We start from the raw sequence: 19373 nt of genomic DNA, 5'->3' as shown, positions 1-19373 counted from the left end.
GGGGGTTGAATTTTTCCCTCCCCTCCACATCCAGTCTCTTATCCTGGGACCCTTTCTGGAAACGGCTGCCTGCTCCCTGGGAAGCTATGAGGCTATGGTTGACATTCCCTCCCCCCCCATGCGCACGGGGGGGCTTCTACATTTGGTATTGGCTTTTCAAAGTTTTGGCATAAATATGGTTCTTAAATGCCTGATGTGAAATATAAATGAAGCAAATGCTCCCCCCAAAAATGATTTTGAGCGCTTCTGGGTGAGGTTCGTGACAGTCTAGATTCCTCCAAAAGATGCGGAGATGATCACAGCATCCAGACCACGAATACTGGCTGGCAAGCATCTCCAGGTGAGGAGCAACTGAGCAATGGCTCTCTGCCCCTCCGCCCATGGTTGCTCCTTGGGTGGAGACCTTGGGGCTCAAAGGCACTTGTGGTCTCCTTATGAGTAGAGCAGCCAGGGGAACAAGGGGGAGGGAGCATGCTTGCAGTGGCTGGTCAGCCTTTCCAAGGTCATTCAGTTCCCTCAAAGCTTCACTTTCTTAAACACTTTTGAATATAACCAATTTACTGTTAAAGAGAGATCATCACACTAGCAGAATAAATAAAACAACCACTCAGTGAGTCAGCCTTTCTTCTGGATTACAAAAAGAAAAGAAGAAAATAACATTTTAAAGACTTCAACAGTAAACAAACTTAATAGGATTTTGACTTAAGAAAACCATAAATGGGTAAAGAGGACTGTATAAATCTGAAATATTTTGATGAAAGTGCTTGAAATATTATTTGGAACTAATTAGACAAACAGTCCTGGCCTTCGTGGAAATGTTGACTGTTGTTTGCCCAACATCAAAGGGAAAAGACAATTGGTGGATGTTACAAAATAAAACAATAATGGTCATTAGAGATGGGCTGTGTGGCTGAAATTATGCAGAGTCAGATTGTAACGTCTGCAGGATCTGATTACTTTCATCAGACTGAAGAAAGGAGCAGCACAATATCACATTCAAACCTTGAGCCCTTTGGGCATGTATGCAATGTGGGGATGCATATATACACAAGGGGCAAGATACTGTGTGTATCTTATGCAACTGCACAACTTCAGAGTGACCCTCACTTTCCGCCCTCCCCCCCCCAGCCTCAGTTCTAGCAAACCCCCTGAAATCAGACTAGTCTGTAATTGTAACCAGATACAAGAGGAAACCATCCACAAAGAGAGACGCTTCAAGCCGTTGCATTGTACAGGTGGGAGAAAGTAACACAAGAATTTAAGTTTTGATTCACTATATATAGGGCTCATACTTACACAAGGAGTAGAATAAACTGGAAGGGAGCTTGGAGGTCTTCTAGTCTAGCCCTGTTTAAACAGGAGAACCTATACTATTTCAGACAAGTGACTGTCTAGAGTACTCTTCTTAAAAATCTCCAGTGATGGAGCACTCACAATTTCTGGAGGCAAGCTGTTCCACTGGTTAATTGTCCTCACCGTTAGGAAGTTTCTTCTTAATTCCAAGTTGCTTCTCTTTTTGATTAGTTTCCAACCATTGTTTCTTGTCCTACCCTCTGGTGCTTTGGAGAATAGGTTGACCCCCTCTTCTTTGACAGCCCCTCAAATACTGGAACACTGCTATCGTGTCACCCCTACTTCTTCTTTTCTTTAGACTAGCCAGACCCAAACTTGATACATGGCAGTTGATGGAATTCTTTCATTATGACTTCACTTCTTCTAACTTATGTATCGGAGATCTGCTGCACCCATTTGTCTCTGGCTAGGCTGCTTCTGGGGGTGCTCTCTGCTGTGAGAATCAGGAGAACTATGGAAGTCCCAGGCAGCTAAAGGAGGCCAACCATCATCCCAGGCAGCAGCGGATCCATAGGGAAAAAGAACTACAGATCAGCAGGACTTCAATGCCTGGGAAGCAAAACATAAAGAACTCAGCAGGGGCGGTTAAGAAGCCTTACCACATTGTTTAACTGAGTAACTTCCTTAGGACATTATGGGAATGCTAGAGATATGGTACATTAGATATAAGCAGAGGATTCGACAAAGCACATCATACATGCTCATCCTCTAGTGCAGGAATGTCCAAAGTCCGGCCCAGGGGCCAATCGCAGCCCATTTTCAAATTTCAAGTGGCCTGCAGCCTCTTCACCCCACCAGCTCAGCCTGTCACTCATCCCTGCCAGCCGGCATTTTTTCCTTCACCAAACATTAATATTAATGGTTCAAAGAATGTCAGGCTGAATAGTCGGCCCCATACATTTTCACCTCACCAAATCTGGTCCTTCTTGCAAAAAGTTTGGACACCCCTGCTCTAGTGTGTATTGTCTGATAATTAAATGCAGACAAAGTTGGATTGAAAATTGTATTTCAAATGTGATCTATCAGTATAAAGTAGCAGTGTCATAAAGTTCACTTCTGGGACTTTAAAAATGTTTATTACTAAGGTAAAGAAGTGGAGGAAATATTTGCCTTATTTGCCAATGATTCCAAATTAGAAGCCACACGTATGTAAACACACATACATACTCATCACCCTATTCCCTTTATGGATAAATAACATTATGCAAACTGCAGGTAAAACAGAAGTAGTAGTAAACAAACAAATAATAGTGTAACAACACTATTATGCCTCTTCATATGTTTTTATCCTTGCAAACTATGTAACATTTGTGGCAGACGTTGTACAGACCAGATTTTGGTTCTACAGTAGGTCATTTAGAAATGTATGAAAGTGAGAAAGAAAGTTGATTGTATGTTTGTTGGTTTAGAAAAAGCACGTGACAAGATGTAAGTTACAGATCATTTTGCAGAAATATAACATCGAGGGTTGGTTGCTGAATAGCGTAAGAGCATCAAAGGATGGAAATCAAGCATGCAAGAGAACAAATGGCACCCTAAGCAAATTGTTCAGCAAGGAACAGGGAGAAAGGCGTGAATGGGTGATGATTTGGGGGTAAACCTATCACAGGATGGAGGAGAGGCTTCCTTGGAGCATGGCGATACTCCCAAGAGACATTAGCCAGGTGGCCAAGCCTGATGTTAACCAGGAGCACATCTGGAATCGGTCAGCTTGAGCATGCCCCAGCATTCCCAGTTTTGGTTTGGTAACATTAGTGGTAACAATTTTACCACTAATGGTAACAACAGTGACCAGTGTGGGCCTTAGAGCATAGCAAGATTTCCCTGCTCCACGGGTAGGACTTGCGCACAATGCTGGCAGAAATGTCAGTGCTTCCGCTCTCTAGATGCTTGTTGCAGTGAACCTTTAAAATACGCCCGTGGCTTCTGGTGCATTTCTGGGTAGCCTTCCAAATGCTGTTTTGACTCACATGGCTGCATGCATGACGTCTTCCCTTCTTCCGGAAGAGCCAACGAGTTCCTTGAGAGGTGGGATACTCCAGGCCCCAGTCTTGGCTCTGGGGAAACCACCTGGCTACGCGCAACTGTCAGCCCTTTGCTGCGCCTGTATGCATTTTAGAGGGTGGATGTTAGGGAGGCTGTCTCTGCTAGACAGCGAAGACCGGTGGTGGAGAAACAAGGCATGAATATTTCAGGAACACACACTCACAGGGTCATTTGCAAGCAAGTGAAAAGCAATTTTCCCTGGTTTCTTTGCATTGGATATTTTTCAGTAGTTGGCACTGCAATTTTAAACACTTGACTGAACACACTTGAAGGAGTCTTCCAGCATTGTTAGTCTGAGCATGAACCTGAATGCCAGCAAAAAAAAAAAAATGCTTGCCAATCATAAACACGTAATGGGGAATATCTTGGGCATCTCTCCAGATGGCAGCTTCTGCCAGGTCAGGAGAAGAAGCAACCCTAGATAGAGCTGTCCATTCATCCCAAATGGCAAGGAGTAGCCCTCACTGAGTTGCTGCTTCTCCTGGCTCATCTAGAGATGGCCCTTCCATGCACTCAGCCACCACCCAGGTATAACTGTCCACTTTGACTTTGCAAGCCCTGAGGGCAGAATGGGGTCCCTCAAGCCCAGCTGTTGGCTGCTGCTGAAGGCCAACCAGAGCCAGCCCGCCTCCTGAACAGGATGCCCACCACCTTCCTTCCATTCAGACCCACTTAGCATTCACCACCCACCAGTTTGTGTTGGGTGCATAAATGTTGCTGAGCTGAAGCATCTCATTTCTTTCCCAGCTGATGGCAGAGAAGATTTTGCCATTTTCCTTTCACTATCTTGAGCTGCAGAAGGCCTGAAGGAGATTATGTATTTCGGTCTATTTAATCTGCTGTCGTAAAACATGTCAGTATTATGTGGGATATTCACTTTTATAATTTAGGGCATCACTAGTTCAGCAAGTAGGTTTTGAAATGAACAAAAATTTTCAGCCAAATTCATCCACTAAATAAAGAGAGAACGCAAACAAAAGGGCAGTTCTATGGCCCAATTGCATTGGCCTGAGCAATAAATTCTACATTATTGACTTCAGCTGCCTGCAAAATTTTACAAGAGGAAAGTTGGGAAATATGAACATTTCTGGAAGAACAAAACTGTTCACACTCCTTTGACCCTCCCTCCCCCCGCCATGAGACTTCATTGTGCTCCCGTCCCAGGTTCAGCCCAGGGGGCTCACCCTGCAGTCCACAAGACCAGTTCTTGAATGGGGGGCATGGGGAGGGGGGCATCACTTCCTGGCTTACAAGAGGCCCTCAGAGGGTAGAGGGAGGAACCCAGCAGGGCCACCAGAATTCGTCCTTGCCTTGGGCAGAGAAGGGACTTGTAATGTTGCTCTGACTCTCCGTGTGGGGGAGAGGACGGTGCCCCCAAAGCATTGAACAAAGTGCCAGCAAAAGTCCTTTTTGTTTTCAGGTGAGAGTCGCCAGTTACAGAAGCCTCCCAAGGGAAGCGATTGGCTGCCGTGCATGAGAGCTCTCCCATTCATTCCCGGCAAAGGTCCGGAGGCCGGAATCCACTCTTCCCATGGTAGATCACATTCTACCGAGAGCAGGCAAAGCACCTGTGCCAGAGGACGAGCGAAGGAAATGAAGGCTGTGCACAAAATGTGCCACCCCCAAGCAAATGAAGCATCTCATGCCTTTGTGCAACATTTGTCTGGATTCCTAAGGGTCCCCAACTCAATACGATGCTGGCATTCAGCAGACAAACAAACAACAAAGTGAAGGGACATAAAACATACAGAACAAATAAATGTAAAATAGAAAAAATGAAATGATGACCAAAGACAATAATAGAAAGCATCACAAAGGAACTCTGCTCAACTGGAGCCCAACACCTGGGGAGAAAGGCACATTTTGTGGGTTCCCTAAAAGTGAGCAGAGTTGGGGGCCCATCCTTCCACAGCACAGAGAGCCACTGAAAGGCCACCTCCCTCCTTCCCTCCCTCCCATCAAGTAGCAAAGTGTAAAAGCAGGTCAACAGCCAGACTGCCACATATTCCAAACCAGAAACCAAGCTCCCTTTCGGTGAAGCATTTATACAGTTTTGGCTCAGCAGTCCTCGCCCCCAGTTGTGTATTACCTTCTCTGCACACAGAAACCACCAACCAGAGCAATAAGGGATGGGACCTTGGGGGCAACTATTTGGATTTGGAGTAGTCACCCTACAATTCTGCCCCCCAGAACCCAGGAGGCTCAGCATGGTTTATCTCCATTTTGCCTGGAGATTAAAATCACCAGTCCCCTTCCCACCCCCACTCCCCAAGATAGTGTCATCTCACAGTTAGTGCCAGCTTCTCATCTTTTATCAGTCTCTTTACATCAGAAATATCATTTGTTTGTGAACCAACCTGTTTAAGTATTTTTATTTCTTTATTGTTTATTATTTATACGTCTGGGCAGTTCACACTCCCCTCAAATTCAACCCCCCCCAAAAAATTAACGAGAATAATTAAACAATAAAAACTATTAAAAGCATAAAAACTATAATCTGCAGGAAAGCAACATACATTTTCTAACAGTCCAACCATTTTGCAGACTCTGCACCAATGTCCCCAGATCCCCAACTAGATCTCCCAGATCCCCAACTAGATCATCCCTTTGGGAGGCCATCAAGGTTGGGACCAATCTGACTTCAGGGTGGGGGTGTGTGATCTTCCAAAGGATCAAAGCAGAAGATGATCTACTCCTGGATCCCATCAGATGCCATTACTTATTAACAGAATAATAAATTAGAAGGGACCTTGGAGGTCTTCTAGTCCAACCTCAAGCAGAAGATAACATTTTGGACAAATGGCTGTCCAATTTCTTCTTAAAAACCTCTAGTGATGGAGAACCCCCAACTTCTGAAGGCAAGCTATACCATTGGTTGACTGCTCTCACCATTAGGAATTTTCTCCTTAGTTCCAAGTTGCTTCTCTGCTTGATGATTTCCATTCATTGCTTCTTGATTGCCTTCCGGTGCTTTGCAGAGTAAGTGGTTGCCGATAAAGGTGGGATACAAATCAGCAAACAAACGATTGGTAAAAGCAGAGAAAAGTTGGGGAGAAGGTGAACATGGCATCTTGGGATTCAACATTACAGAAGAAGAAATTAGGCCATAGTTATAGGATCCGGTGTTGCTGGAAGGGGCTTCAGGTATCATATCATTTAATCCCCTGCTCAATGCAAGTTCTGCTAAAGCATTTCAGACAAATAGTAATCCGATTTCTCTTTCGAGGGCTCCACTGAGGGGAGCCTGTCCCAGCTCTTACCCTCAGGATCTAAAATAAATCTAAATGTCTATGGAGATTCTCAGTCATCCAGGTCATTGTTGCCCCACAGGTGCTTTTTGCTTTTGAAGAAGTTTCTTGAATGAGAAGCAAAACGCCTTCAAAGAAAAACCAGAAAGTCCACTTGCCTCTTGAAAAAGCACCTTTGGGGTAACATAAATTTACTTCCTTGCCATTTAAATCCACTGCTTTTGGTCCTGCCCTGTGGAGCAACAGAGTAGAAGACCGTTCTTTCCTCTGTAGGAAAACTCTTCAAATATCTGGACTGCTTTTGTATATCTCCTCAGACAGTGGTTGGTAGGCTAAACATGCCTTGATCACAACCATTCCTCAGAGGAATCAAGTTTCAGACCGTTCACCCCACTGGTCGTCCTCTATCAACCTACTCCAGTTATTACTGTTCTTCTTGAACTACGCTGCCCAAAGTTGGGACGTAGTAGAGCAAAGAGGGTCCAATCAGGTCAGAACTGAAGAAAACTGTCATTTCTGTTATTTAGATTGAATGTTCCTTTTAATTAAAAAAAAAAGTATTGTGCTGTCCCAACAGTATATAGCTAATTTAGGAATTCGGAGCTGTCTCCTTTAAGAAACTACTTCATGGGAAATGTAACTACCTTATGGGAAATGTAGTCCCATAACATGTGACCACATCTGTGCTCCCTGATTGGGCAGTGGGGTACTCTGCCCGGGAAATTGATTTATTACTGGGCACTCACTGAATCGCCATCGGCACTACCAGAAGCAGCTTTGCACCAGCAGCATGGGTTAGAGGAATTAATGTCTTTTTACACTACGTGATGGGACAGATCATGGAAAGTCAGAAGAATCTTAACACTGAACTGTAAGTTTTGCTATTAAGGATGCCTGATAATAAACGTGATCTGAAAGATATTCCTAAGCGTGGAGTTAACTGGCTGCCCGGGCAGAACCTCATTGCCCGGGGCAGAACAAGTATTTATCAATTACACCCCACAGTTGGCTCACATTCAGTTTTGATCTACCACAGGGGCCTCCAAACTTGGCAACTTTAAGACTTGTGGACTTCAGGTCCCAGAATTCCTCAGCTAGCCATGCCGTGGTGGCGCAGTGGTTAGAATGCAGCTTTGCGGGCTGGTTTTGCCCACTGCCAGCAGTTTGATCCTGATGGGCTCAAGGTTGACTCAGCTTTCCACCCTTCCAAGGTCAGTAAAATGAGGACCCGGATTGTTGGGGGCAAAAGGCTGACATATGCAAACTGATCAGAGAGAGCTATAAAGCACTATAGAGAGGTATATAAGTCTAATTGCTATTTTCAGCAAAAGTATTATAACAGAATAACAGAAAAACAGAGTTGGTTTTCTTGCAGGTCTTCTAGTCCAACCCCCTTCTCAAGCAGGAAACTGTATACCTTTTCAAGCAGGTCATGTGACTGTAGGACACTGCAGTCGGCCATAAATGCAGGCCAGTGGTCATATGATAACCATCAGTGCTTCAGAACTAAGTTATAAGTACCTCTGTTGTAACTTTAAACAGTCACTAAGTGATCAGTTGTAGGTAGAGGAAAATTGTAATCTGACAGTGGGACTTGTGACCAATAATAATTTAGAGTTTAAATTGATTGTGTTCTTTGAACAATGTTTTGTACAAATATAAAATTATAAAGCACCAATGAGATTTTGAACCAAAGCAAAAAGTAAAATAGATGTATGATGTACATAACAAGAGCTGGAAGAGAATCTTAAATTCTAAATTAAAAACTTTCAAAACACTTCCGGTAGTATGTTAACAAAATTTTATAAACTATAACCTCCCAGAAAATCATTGATAATGGTGAGCTTCCATAATTTTTTCTTTTAAAAAGAGGAAGTGGGAGAGAAAATATGTGTAACTAGTAAGAATTCAAAAGGAATCAATCTCCTCTTTGGTTTCAATCATTAATTTTGGTAATAATTAAAATTAGATAAAAAGATAAAAGAATGATTGTCATTGAGTTTATCCATGCCTAATACCCTTAATTATCTATTTACAGATTTTAATTACTGCTGGACAAAATCTAGAATAGCACAGCATAGCATTCTTTATTGGCCAAGTGTGATTAGACACACAAGGAATTTGTCTTTGGTGCATATGCTCTTACTGTACATAAAAAAATACATTCATCAAGAATCATAAGATACAACACTTACTGATAGTCATAGGTTACTAATAAGCAATCAAATCATACTAGGAAACAAATAAAACAATATAAATTGTAAAATACAAGCAACATGGTTATAGTAATGTGTGAGGAGATAGGTAATAGGAAGGATGAGAAGAAAAATAATAATACAGTCTTAGAAAATCTAGCAACATTATATGTGATAAAAATTGTTCATTAAATTGATTTATATAGCTGCCCATTTTGTTACATAACTCTAGATAGTTTGCAACATTGCAACAAATAGAAATATAAACAAATACAAAATAAAACAAAAAACAAAAAACAAAACACCAGGCAGCCAGGAAACAGCTTCCATCACACCCCTGAGGCCCAAATCTTCCAACATCTCTATGAGGAAATTGGAGCCAGGGAGAAAATTGTCCCGCATGGAGGAGACAGATCCTGAAGAGGAAACTCAAAGACTTTGGCCACCTAATGAGAAGGAAGGACTCCCTGGAGAAGAGCCTCATGCTGGGAACAATGGAGGGCAAAAGAAGGAGGGGAGGGCATGAGCTTAAATGGACTCTGGGGGTTGGTAGAGGACAGGAAGGCCTGGAGGAACATTGTCCATGGGGTTGCGATGGGTCAGACACGACTTCACAATTAAAACCAACAACTCACCTCTCAAGGAAGAATGAACCATGGCCTGGGATCACCTCTGCTCCCCCCTATGGGGAACTTGGTCTGGCCCGGGAGATTTCACTCCCTTGAAATTAGGTTCACTTTCCCTGCCTCTCCTGAGCTGCAGACCCCCGCAGCAGAATAAAGGCGGCTGGGGGTTTCATGGTCCTTGTGAGAGAAGGCAGTTTAAAACAACCAGACCAGCAGGTTCCCCTTTTCCTCACAAGGGCCCCGCAGTCTCTGGGCCTGTCCTTGGGTTTCCTACATACCAGAAAATACCTTTTCTGTTGTTTATACCCTTCAATGCTCCCCTGCTTTCCTCAATCTTTGGCAGAGCTCCGTTTCCAGCAGATGATTGATATTCAGACCTGCCTGTCCGTGCAAAAATGACCCAGGAACTGCTGAGGACCAAAATGTTGCTGTCATCCTGATCTTTGGCTCACTGAGAAGACCAAGGGAGAAAGTGCCTTTTCCCACATCTGCGGCCCTCCCCATGGGGTGTCTCTGCATTGCCAGGAAATGCATGGACTGATCTGCCCTGTTCTGTTGGCCCCGTGGAGCACAGAGGCACAAGCAGGCACCCACAGATATGCCCCGTGCCCTCTGGCTACTGGTGCCCACGGCCATTCGCCTTTTGACAGCAAGAGGTCAGGGCTCTCTTGTGGCTGCCATTCCCCCTTCTCCTGCCACTAGGGAATAGCAGGAAAAATGGGGAACGCAGGAAGGGGAGAGGCTCATGGGGGTTCCTTTCCCCACAGAAGGCTGAGGAAGGCAAAAAGCTTTTCCTCCATCTGTACTGGGTGCATCTCAGTGGTGGGTTTCAAAAATTGTTCGAACCTACTCTGTGGGTGTGGCCTCCTTTGTGGGAGTGGCTTGCCACCCATGTGACCGGATATGAAGATGCCAACGACACTTGTCAGAACCACCTTAAATTACCTCAGACACAGCACTGGCATGCATAAGAATATGATGTAAACTTGTTTTTTAAAAGGCATCTTTGGTTTGCGTTAAAACAACTTCAACACACGCAATGTTCTGATTGCACCACAAACGCAGTAGTCATCCTTACCTTTCACAGAGGCACTGAGTTTTATAAATATGAGCATGGTAGAATAATCATATCCAAGGAGTTTTAAAAAAAATTGGAACCTCTTCTGTAGGTGTGGCCTGCTTTCTGGGTCCACTGGTGGAACCTCTTCTAACCGGTTTGGTAGATTTGACGAACCGGTTCTACCGAATAGGTGCGAACTGGTAGGAACCCACCTCTGGTGCATCTGCTGGGATGTTGCGGAAGGAGGTCCTGAGCAGAGCCTGGATTGTAGGATCCCCAGGCGCTCTTCCAAGTGTGTGTGTGTGTGTGTGTGTGTGTGTGTGTGTGTGTGTGTGTGTGTACACTTCCTCATTCACTCAAACACCCATAGACACGCACAACATTCTTCAACATCTGCTACTCAGTACCTTTCTCAATGTCCTCACAGGGGCCTCTAGGTTTGAAGGAACCCTTTCCCCCTCCATTCAAGGAGGCTGCCAAGCAGAGGCTAATGGCTCTCCTGCCTGCCATGAGCCCCCAATCCCAACTCTTAGTCTGCCCCCCAACTCTAGGATTCTCCAACCGCTTCTGGGGCACTGCTGGGCTTGATGGCCTCTTTCTTGCTCTACCTCAAAAGACAGCTCTGTTTTTGAATAATCTCAAAATGCTCTGGAAATATATCATTCGTCCAATTGCAGAGATGTTGGGTGTACATCAACAGGACCTTGTCCAGGTTCCCACTAATGTTTTGGGGAAGGAAATGGAGTGATGGTCCTTCAGATCTGCATAAAATTGGGTGGGACAAGACCCAGGAGAGCAGAAATGATTCGAAATGGCCACCAAGATTAGAGAAATTGGCTAAGGAAATCAGTGAAGACAAGTGCAAAGCTTAGGATCCGCCTCCTCCATCATCCCTGGCCACCAATAGATATTGGGGAGGTTTGAAGACATATTTCTTTGGATTTTTGACTCATTTCCCCTCCCCACCTCCAATACTTCACTGCCTTCCTGCCTTCTTCCCCTCCCATCTCCCATCTTGCCTCCAGAGCAGATGGCATTTCCAGAAGAGGGTCTTCTGGGCACTTCCCAGGGACCACACCAGGGACAGGAGCCCCCAACAATCATCCCTGAGGCGCAGCAGCATCCAGACTGGCTCCTTCTGCCTTCTGGCCCAGTTCAGCAGCCCTGCATTACCAAAGCAGGAATTCTCCCACTTCCAGTTCAGAGCGTGATGAGGATGCTCTTCCCCAGCAGCCCTCTTTATTTTCCTATTGGTGTCACTGAGTGCAAGTGGGTGTAACAGGGGCTGGAGGGGCAGCGGGAGCCCTTCCCAGGAAGGGGACAAGCCACTGGCCGCCAGTCAGCAGCTGGAGTTGGGGATTAGGAACCAAATTAATTATCAAGGTTGGGTGTTTCTGCCAGACCTCAGCAGAGGGATGGGTCTCCTCAGAGGGCAGCTGAGGACAATGGAGTGGGGGGGAGCAGATCCCCCCCCCCCATTGCTGGTAAAAAAAACCCTCCACCTACCTGTCCCACAACTTCTCCTCCGCCACAGGCAGCCCTGCAAAGATCCCCCCACCCGCCAGCCCTGGCACTTACTCACTTGCCATCCATTCCAGAATGGCCCCTTCTTTCTCTCCCATTCCACCTGCCTGAGCCCCGAAAGGGCTGCGTCCTGACCCACCAGAGCCTGCAGGATTCAGGCAAAGCTTCCGAACACACAGCCTCTCCTGGCCCTGGTCGAAGTTTCAGAGCTTTGGTTTCATTTCCCTTCTTCTGTAGATGAAGCGCTTGCCTTCTGCAATGTTTGGAATCTGTTTTCAGTCTCTTCATCCTGAAGGCCAGGCAAAGAGGAGGGAGGGGGGGAGGTTGATCCCCTGCAAGGCCAGATCACCTCCGTCCAAGCAGCTCCCTTCCTTTCAGAGCCCTAAACTCTCTCTGTGGGTGATTCAACCCACATTACCCCTGGGAGGAGAGAGGGAACCCAACACCCGCAGAGCAGCCTCTCCTTCCCACCACTGCACCACTTGCTGAGATTTTGGCTGCCCCCAAGCTTCCCCTCCTCTGGATTTGCCGCTTGCCCTCCCTTACGCAGAGATTTACTAGATGTGGCAGCCAGTAAATTCAAAGGGCCCGTGAGCCCCTCCTGGGGATATCCAGTTTCTGCATCACATTAGCTTTTTAATTTGTCGTCCCCCCCCCCAAGATTAGTTTATTTAGAAAATGAACCACAAAGAAAACTGGCAGGCTGGGGGGCTGCAGCCCTGCTTTCCCTCCAAGGAGCAACCAGAAAACCCCTTGGTTTGAAAAAAGCGCCCATTCCCTAGAAAAAGGTTGAAAGGGAATAACCTCTGGGGGAGGGGAGGCTGAGGAGACTGGTTGTTTCTTTCCATATTTGGGGGAGGGGGCTAGGAGCAGCTGCCTCCCTTCTGGCATCCTACTTCTCCATCCCACCCCAGCTACCAGATCTCACTCACCCTCCCAAAGCTGCACAGGCTAATGGTTTCCAAGTCAGGTCACTAATGAGTGAATCTATTAAACTCTGCCCAGTGTAGAGATGCAATTAAACTTTGCCCCAATTAAATCCAGGTAATTAACAGCACATGACGTTTATGGAGAGGTGTCAGAGGAGCAGAAGCAGGAAGGAGACCAGCCCTGGGCAGCCAGTACGAAGGGGGTTTGCAGCAGGCTCCGCCCATCCTGAGAGGATTAATCCCAAACCCTCTCAGTTATCAACTGGTAGGATTAAAACTCTTCCTTCCCTCCTGCTACCCCACCCAGCCATAACCTCCCCCCTCCTCCGACCCCCACTCCTTCCCTATCTGGGCTCTGCTTCCTGCCGGAGAGGCTGCTCAGAAAGGACCCATTGCACAGTCAGGGCAGGTTGAGGCTGGAGGGGGCCCCTTCTTCAAGATAGGAGGGAGGAAACTTTGCTTCGGGGCTGGTGGACACTGTCAGGAATCCCCCAACCCTTTCTGCCAAGATACTCCTCCTCAAATGGGCACAGCGACCCTGCAGCTGGATCCTTCGGGGCAGAGAAGAGTCCCTCCGCCTGGGGTCAGCCAGAGTCCCCGCAGGGGACATCGCTCGGAGAAAAGCCCACCTTTGGGAGCCCCTCCCTGGGGCCCGGGGCCTCCAAAGGGCGCCGGATTAAATGTGGGTGGGGCTGCTGTAGAGGCACCGGCCGATCTCAGTCCAGACGAGAGCTGGCCAACCCCTCGCCCGGCCCTGCTCCGCTGCCCCCGCAGCAGCCACCTTTAGCCCTCCCACCCCGGGACTTGGGGCGCCAGCGGCGGGCAGCCTCTCCTCGCCCATAGCCCCAGCCCGGAAGCGGAGCCGTCGGAGCAGCTCAACAGCCCGCCGATCTTGGCGACTCGAGGCTCGGCGGCACAAGGAGGAAGGAGCCGGGAGTGCTGGCAACACGGGAACCTCACGCGGGCAGCCCCAAGTAGCGGCTGGTCCCGCAGGGGAAGCGGGGTCGTACCCCGCGGAGAGCCGGCAAGAAGCGCCGCCTGGCTGGCCCCAGGGCGGCTCTCCCTCCGCGCCGAGGCTCCCTGCAGCCTCCCAGCTGGCAGCCCTCGGCAGGCGGGCAGCACCGCCCCGCGGGAACCCCGCTCTGCCCCCGCGGCCACTCGGGGCGGGGGCTCAGCCTGCCAGCAGCGGCGGAGGCGGCTCCGGCTCGGCTGACGTCAGGCGGCCCCTTAAAGAGGCGCCGCAGCGGGAGCGGGGTCGGTAGTGGCGGGCCGCGGAGCTCGTCGGCCCCGCGCGCCCCGACCCCGCGCTGGTGCCGGCCGGGGAGCCGTGGCCGCCGCCGGCGATGGAGCCATGGCGCTCGGCCGGCGGAGGCGGCGGCTGCGGCGCTGCCGGGCGCTGCTGCTGGGCGCGCTGCTCTCGCTCTCGGGCACCTGCCTCTGCTACAGCCTGCTGCTCCTCTGCTGCGCCCCCCAGCCGCCCCCCGACGCCCGCTGCCCGCCCGCCCTGCCCGCCGCCCGCAAGAAACTTCTGCAGAAGTGGCGCGCCTGCCCCGCCGCGCCGCCCTCCGGCCGCCACCCGCCCGCCCCATCGTCCCGGCCGGCGGGAGACGGGGGCGGCGGGAGCAGCCGGGCCAAGGCGGCGGTGGCCAAGCGGCTCCCGCACGCGCTGATCGTGGGCGTCAAGAAGGGCGGCACCCGCGCCGTGCTGGAGTTCATCCGTGGCCACCCGGGCGTGCGCGCCCTCGGCACCGAGCCCCACTTCTTCGACCGGCACTATGAGCGGGCCTGGAGTGGTACAGGTGAGGCGGCTCAGCTGAGCTGGGGAAGCGGTCGCCGTGGGGAACGGGCGGGGGGAGAGCCGCCCAGAAGCCCTTGGTCCGTCGCGCCGGGCCGCCCGGCGCTGCGCTCTGCTCTCCGTCGGGACCGGAACGTCGGAACCTCTCCAGCTATGCTCCGCGTCTTGGGCTCCCCCGTGACCCGTCAGCTCGCTCGGCTGCCTGCCCTGCGTCCCCCGCGAACTTTCCCAGGGCCCCGCGGACCCTCCGCCTCCTCCGCGCTCGGGCTGAGGAGGCGGGCGGCGGGAAGCGGCGCTCCTGCTCCCGCCCGTCCCCCGTTTCCCGGCCGAGAGATTCGGTGGCGGGTAGGGATCCTCGGTAGGGGCACACGACGGCTCCGCTGGCTTGGCGGTTCCTTGCCCGGCTTCCCGACAGAGGCTCTCCCAGAAATCCTCACCCAAGGAGGCGGAGAGAATCGGCTGTTTCCGGCTGGTGCCACTCCGGCCTCCCCTCAACCCCCCCCCCCCTGCAGAACGCCCACTTACCTTCTTCTTCCCATCTGAGTTGTCCGGGGAAGTCTCCTTCCTCCAGGGCAGGAGTGAGATTCCCAGCCAGGACGGCTCAGGCAGGGCAGTTGGCCAAGGACGGCTCCGAATCCCGGACGTGGATCCTGTCGACAGGTGGGTCAGCCGGCTTACCAGTTGGAGCTTGGCTGTCTCGCTCCAGGCACTTCCAGGCCTGCCTGAGATCCTCTGCCAAAGGCTCGTGGGGCACAAAGGCGATCCGTGCAGCCTTCACGTCTCTTGGCTCAAAATGCCGAGATCGGCGCTCAAAGCTGGCGGCGGCTCTGACGGCACCGAGATCCTCTCCGCCTCGTTTGGCACAGAAGGGAGAGAAGAGGCAGCTCTGATCTCGAAGAGGAAGCTCAGCAGAGCCTTTCCTCTGCTAGAGCAGGGTGTGGACTAGTTGATCTCTAATGTTCTTGTGGTTCTGATTGCAAGCAAAGATTTCCCTTGGGGGTCTTGGAAGCCAAATGGAGGCATGAAGTGAGGGATTGGGCTGCCAGCCTTGCTCTGGAAGGGGCTCAGTAGAATGAGGAGCATTTTATTCCAAGAGTTAATGGGCTCAGAAGCCAGCTTTGAAAGCATCTTCTGTGGAGGTTCCCTGGTCTCCTAGAGTGGGCTCCTTCAAAAGCCACAGATGGAACTGTCTGCTGCTGCTGAACTCAACCATTCCATTTGACTAATATTTCTTTTAAATGAAACCATTTGCTACTCAAATCATGTTTGGCCCACTGGTCTTTCTAGAGGACCGGGGTCTCCGGAGGGACTTGTACAGCAGCACCCGTGGGCTTTTGCTTTGGAACACGGAGCAAACTGTGGGATGACGGGGGCTCTGGCCATCTCCAGCCCCTGCCGGGTGAGGCCTGAGCCATCGTAGGGGGAATTTCCTTCACCCCAGGCGAGAGGTCTTTCTGCTCAGAAACTCATGCATCAGGTCAGGAGGCAAAGCTGCTTCAAAGGTCACCTTCCTTCTTGCACTTGAGCTGCCCACATCCTCCTCCCCCACCTCTCCCGCATGGGACCAGCTTCGTCTTTCCTTCAATCAGAGAATGAAAGACCATCCATGCTGCTCATTGTGCCCAGGTAAAAGTAGCACTTTCCTTCTTAAAGTGGCCCAAGACAACCACAGTTGTCAGGCATGTACATTTGTGGTCATCTGTTACCTTGGAGGCAAAGTCGGCTGAAGTGCCCCCTCCCCCAGTCACTAAGAAGTACAAGGCCCCTCCCCTCTGAAATCTGCATTGGCTGCCTTCCGCCAGTCATTGATCTCTGGCATTGGCGCTTAGCATAGGACTCGGTTCTCTAGCCAGGGTAGAGCAGGAGGGCAGAGGGCTCCATTTGATTTGGAAAAGGAGAAACCCATTTTGTGCTGTTCCACTTTTAACAGCCTTCTGAAATGAGCCTTTCCTTTAGATTTGCTTTTTCCCCTGATTGCCTCATTCAGAAAATAAGGAGCTGGTTAGGCTTTCTGGGGTTTTCTGTGCCAGTTTCCTGCACTGTCAGTTTCAAGCAACTCCCAACTGCCTCCCCAACCAGGTTGGAGCAGGGCCAGAATCAGGACCATCCTCGCCTGCAAACCAGGGGAGCATTTTCCTAGTGGTTGTGAAGGGGGTGCTGCACAGCTGAAAGAGGAAGCCCCCCCAGACTGTTTACTCACGGCAGACTCCCCAGCCAACAGCCCTGGGAAGAGAGGCAGTGCAGGGGTCCAGGAGCCTCAGGCTTTGGACCTGGAGGACCATTTCCCTATGGAGGTTTCCTAACAGACTAGGAACAGGGATTTGGTTCCCCCAAGCAAGAGGGGCTGAAATGGCCCAGCGCTTTGAAGCAGCCCAGATGGGGCTGTGTTAGCTCTCCGGTTCCAGAGCAGCATTTTAATGGTGGCTGCTGCCTGCAGGATCTGGTGGATCTCTGTGGCCAGACCAGTGCAGGGGGAATCTTAGAAGCCATCCAATCCAAGACCCCCACTTGATGCAGAATCATCTCTGACAGATATTTCGCCTCTCTTTGAAGTCTTCTGGCAGAGAAGCCCCAGGGTCACTGGCTGACGGCTGGTACAATTGGGAGGTTCCTTCCCTCCCTCGGCAGAACCAACCTCATCTCCTTTCTTGAGCAGAGTGACATCCCAGATGGAAATAGTGTGCCTTGATTTCAGCTCATGAAGTCTTGCATGAAATTCTAGCAGATTTTATGTCAAAGTCTGGTTTACACTCTAGTTGGTAGATCACAAGCTGCACATGTGCCAAATGCCAGTTCTAGGTGGCATCCAGCGAATAATGTCAGGATCAAGAGAGCACTGTTACTCTATTCTGAGCTGAGCAAACCACACTAGAATATTGTGTGAGTTTGGGGAAGGATATTAGCAAACTGGGTCATATCCAAAGAGAAAACAAGATGATCAGAGGCCGGAAGGAAAACTTTATGCAGAACTGTTTAAAGGTCTGGGTATGTTTAGCCTGGAGAAGAGAAGGCTGTGGAGATGCATGGCAGCTATCTTCAAGTATCTGAGAGTGTGTCACGAAGAAGATGGGCAAACCTTTTCAGGGAAGTTCCAGAGGACAGGACAAAAACAAGAGCTTTGCAATAAGCAGATTCTGGTTGGGGATCAGAAAAGTTTTCTTGGTGGTTAGAGCCATTCAACAGTGGAAGAGGCTTCCTTGGGAGATGGCAAAATTTCCTTCGATGGAGATACTTAAAGCAAGCTAGATGATCATCATGGGTGGAATGTTTCCTGGTCAAGGAATCCAATTTGAAGACCCAAGATTCCATGGTTGTGTTTGGAAAGATGCTGGGGAGCATCTTTGATTAATAATGGGCCATCTCTGCTTTAATGTTATTTATTTTACTTTTGTGAGTGATGGTTTTATTTAGTTTTTATGGGTACCATGGATTTTTTAAAATTGTTTTCCATTTATGTGTTAACTACTATGCCATTGATCGAGGCAGAATACAAACAGCATAGTGAAATAGTTAGGCAGAATTGTCTCTTTTAGGAGGTGTTCAACTTGCCTGGAGCAAAGCACCTCCACCCTTTGAAGAGCAAGAGGCAAAGGTGTTTTCTCTTTGGTGGCTTCCAAGGGGAGCCGGAGGAGGTGGTGGGTTCTCCTATTCTTCTCCCCTTTGTTCCTCACCTCTTTGGGCCCTTCCTTTACAGGCACCTGATGCCCGCACCCTGGACAGCCAGATCACCATGGAGAAGACCCCCAGCTACTACATCACCCGGGAGGCTCCCCAGCGGATCTTCAACATGTCCCAGAACACGAAGCTGATTGTGGTGGTGAGGAATCCGGTCACCAGAGCCATCTCGGACTACACCCAGACCCTCTCCAAGAGGCCGGACATCCCCACCTTTGAGGGGCTCTCCTTCCGCAACCGCAGCCTTGGCCTGTGGACACTTCCTGGAGTGCCATCCGCATTGGCCTCTATGCGCTGCACCTGGAGAGCTGGCTCCAGTACTTCCCGCTCTCCCAGATCCACTTCGTCAGCGGAGAGCGGCTCATCACGGACCCTGCAGCGGAGATGGCCAGAGTGCAGGACTTTCTGGGCCTGAAACGGCTCATCACCGAGAAACACTTCTTCTTCAACAAGACCAAGGGCTTCCCCTGCTTGAAGAAGGCCGGGGGAGGCACACTGCCCCCTGCCTGGGGGAAGTCCAAGGGCAGGCCTCACGTCCAGATTGACCCAGATGTGCTGGAGCAGCTACAGGACTTCTACCGCCCCTACAACATCCGCTTCTATGAGGCCGTGGGGCGAGACTTCCGGTGGGAATGAGAGAGGCCTTGGGGGGAGGGGGACAGGCAGGGGGAGCCGCTTCAGCTCTACCTTCCTTCTGGCCATAGGTGACCAGCCAGCAGGCCAAAGTCCAGCCCTGGAGCCAGGGCGAGTGAAACCCACAGCCATCCTGCCGGGGTCGGTGAGGCCTTCGAGAACTTTTCAATGGTGCAATCAGGGTATGTGAGGCCCAAGGATGGATTTTATTTTTCATAATGGTATAGAGACAGAGTTTATAAAGGTCACTATGTAAGCACTAAGGGCACCTGCTCCCTAGGTCCTTCCA

The 19373-nt window shown here is 49.9% G+C and overlaps 1 protein-coding gene across 1 annotated transcript; it reads left to right on the top strand.

Annotated features, from left to right (window-relative positions):
- Nucleotides 1-14332: 14332 nt before the first annotated feature.
- Nucleotides 14333-19133, top strand: LOC116517873 (heparan sulfate glucosamine 3-O-sulfotransferase 2-like). Its single transcript, XM_032231045.1, is given in 5 exon segments — nucleotides 14333-14759; nucleotides 14762-14780; nucleotides 18471-18481; nucleotides 18484-18702; nucleotides 18705-19133. Coding segments are annotated over 5 exon segments (1059 nt in total). The 3' UTR covers nucleotides 19088-19133.
- The last annotated feature ends 240 nt before the right edge of the window (nucleotides 19134-19373 follow it).

The sequence above is a fragment of the Thamnophis elegans genome, chromosome 14 (genome assembly GCF_009769535.1).
Source record: "Thamnophis elegans isolate rThaEle1 chromosome 14, rThaEle1.pri, whole genome shotgun sequence".
Lineage (NCBI taxonomy): Eukaryota > Metazoa > Chordata > Lepidosauria > Squamata > Colubridae > Thamnophis > Thamnophis elegans.
Note: the sequence above shows the minus strand (reverse complement) of the source record. Positions and strands in the feature narration are given on the sequence as shown.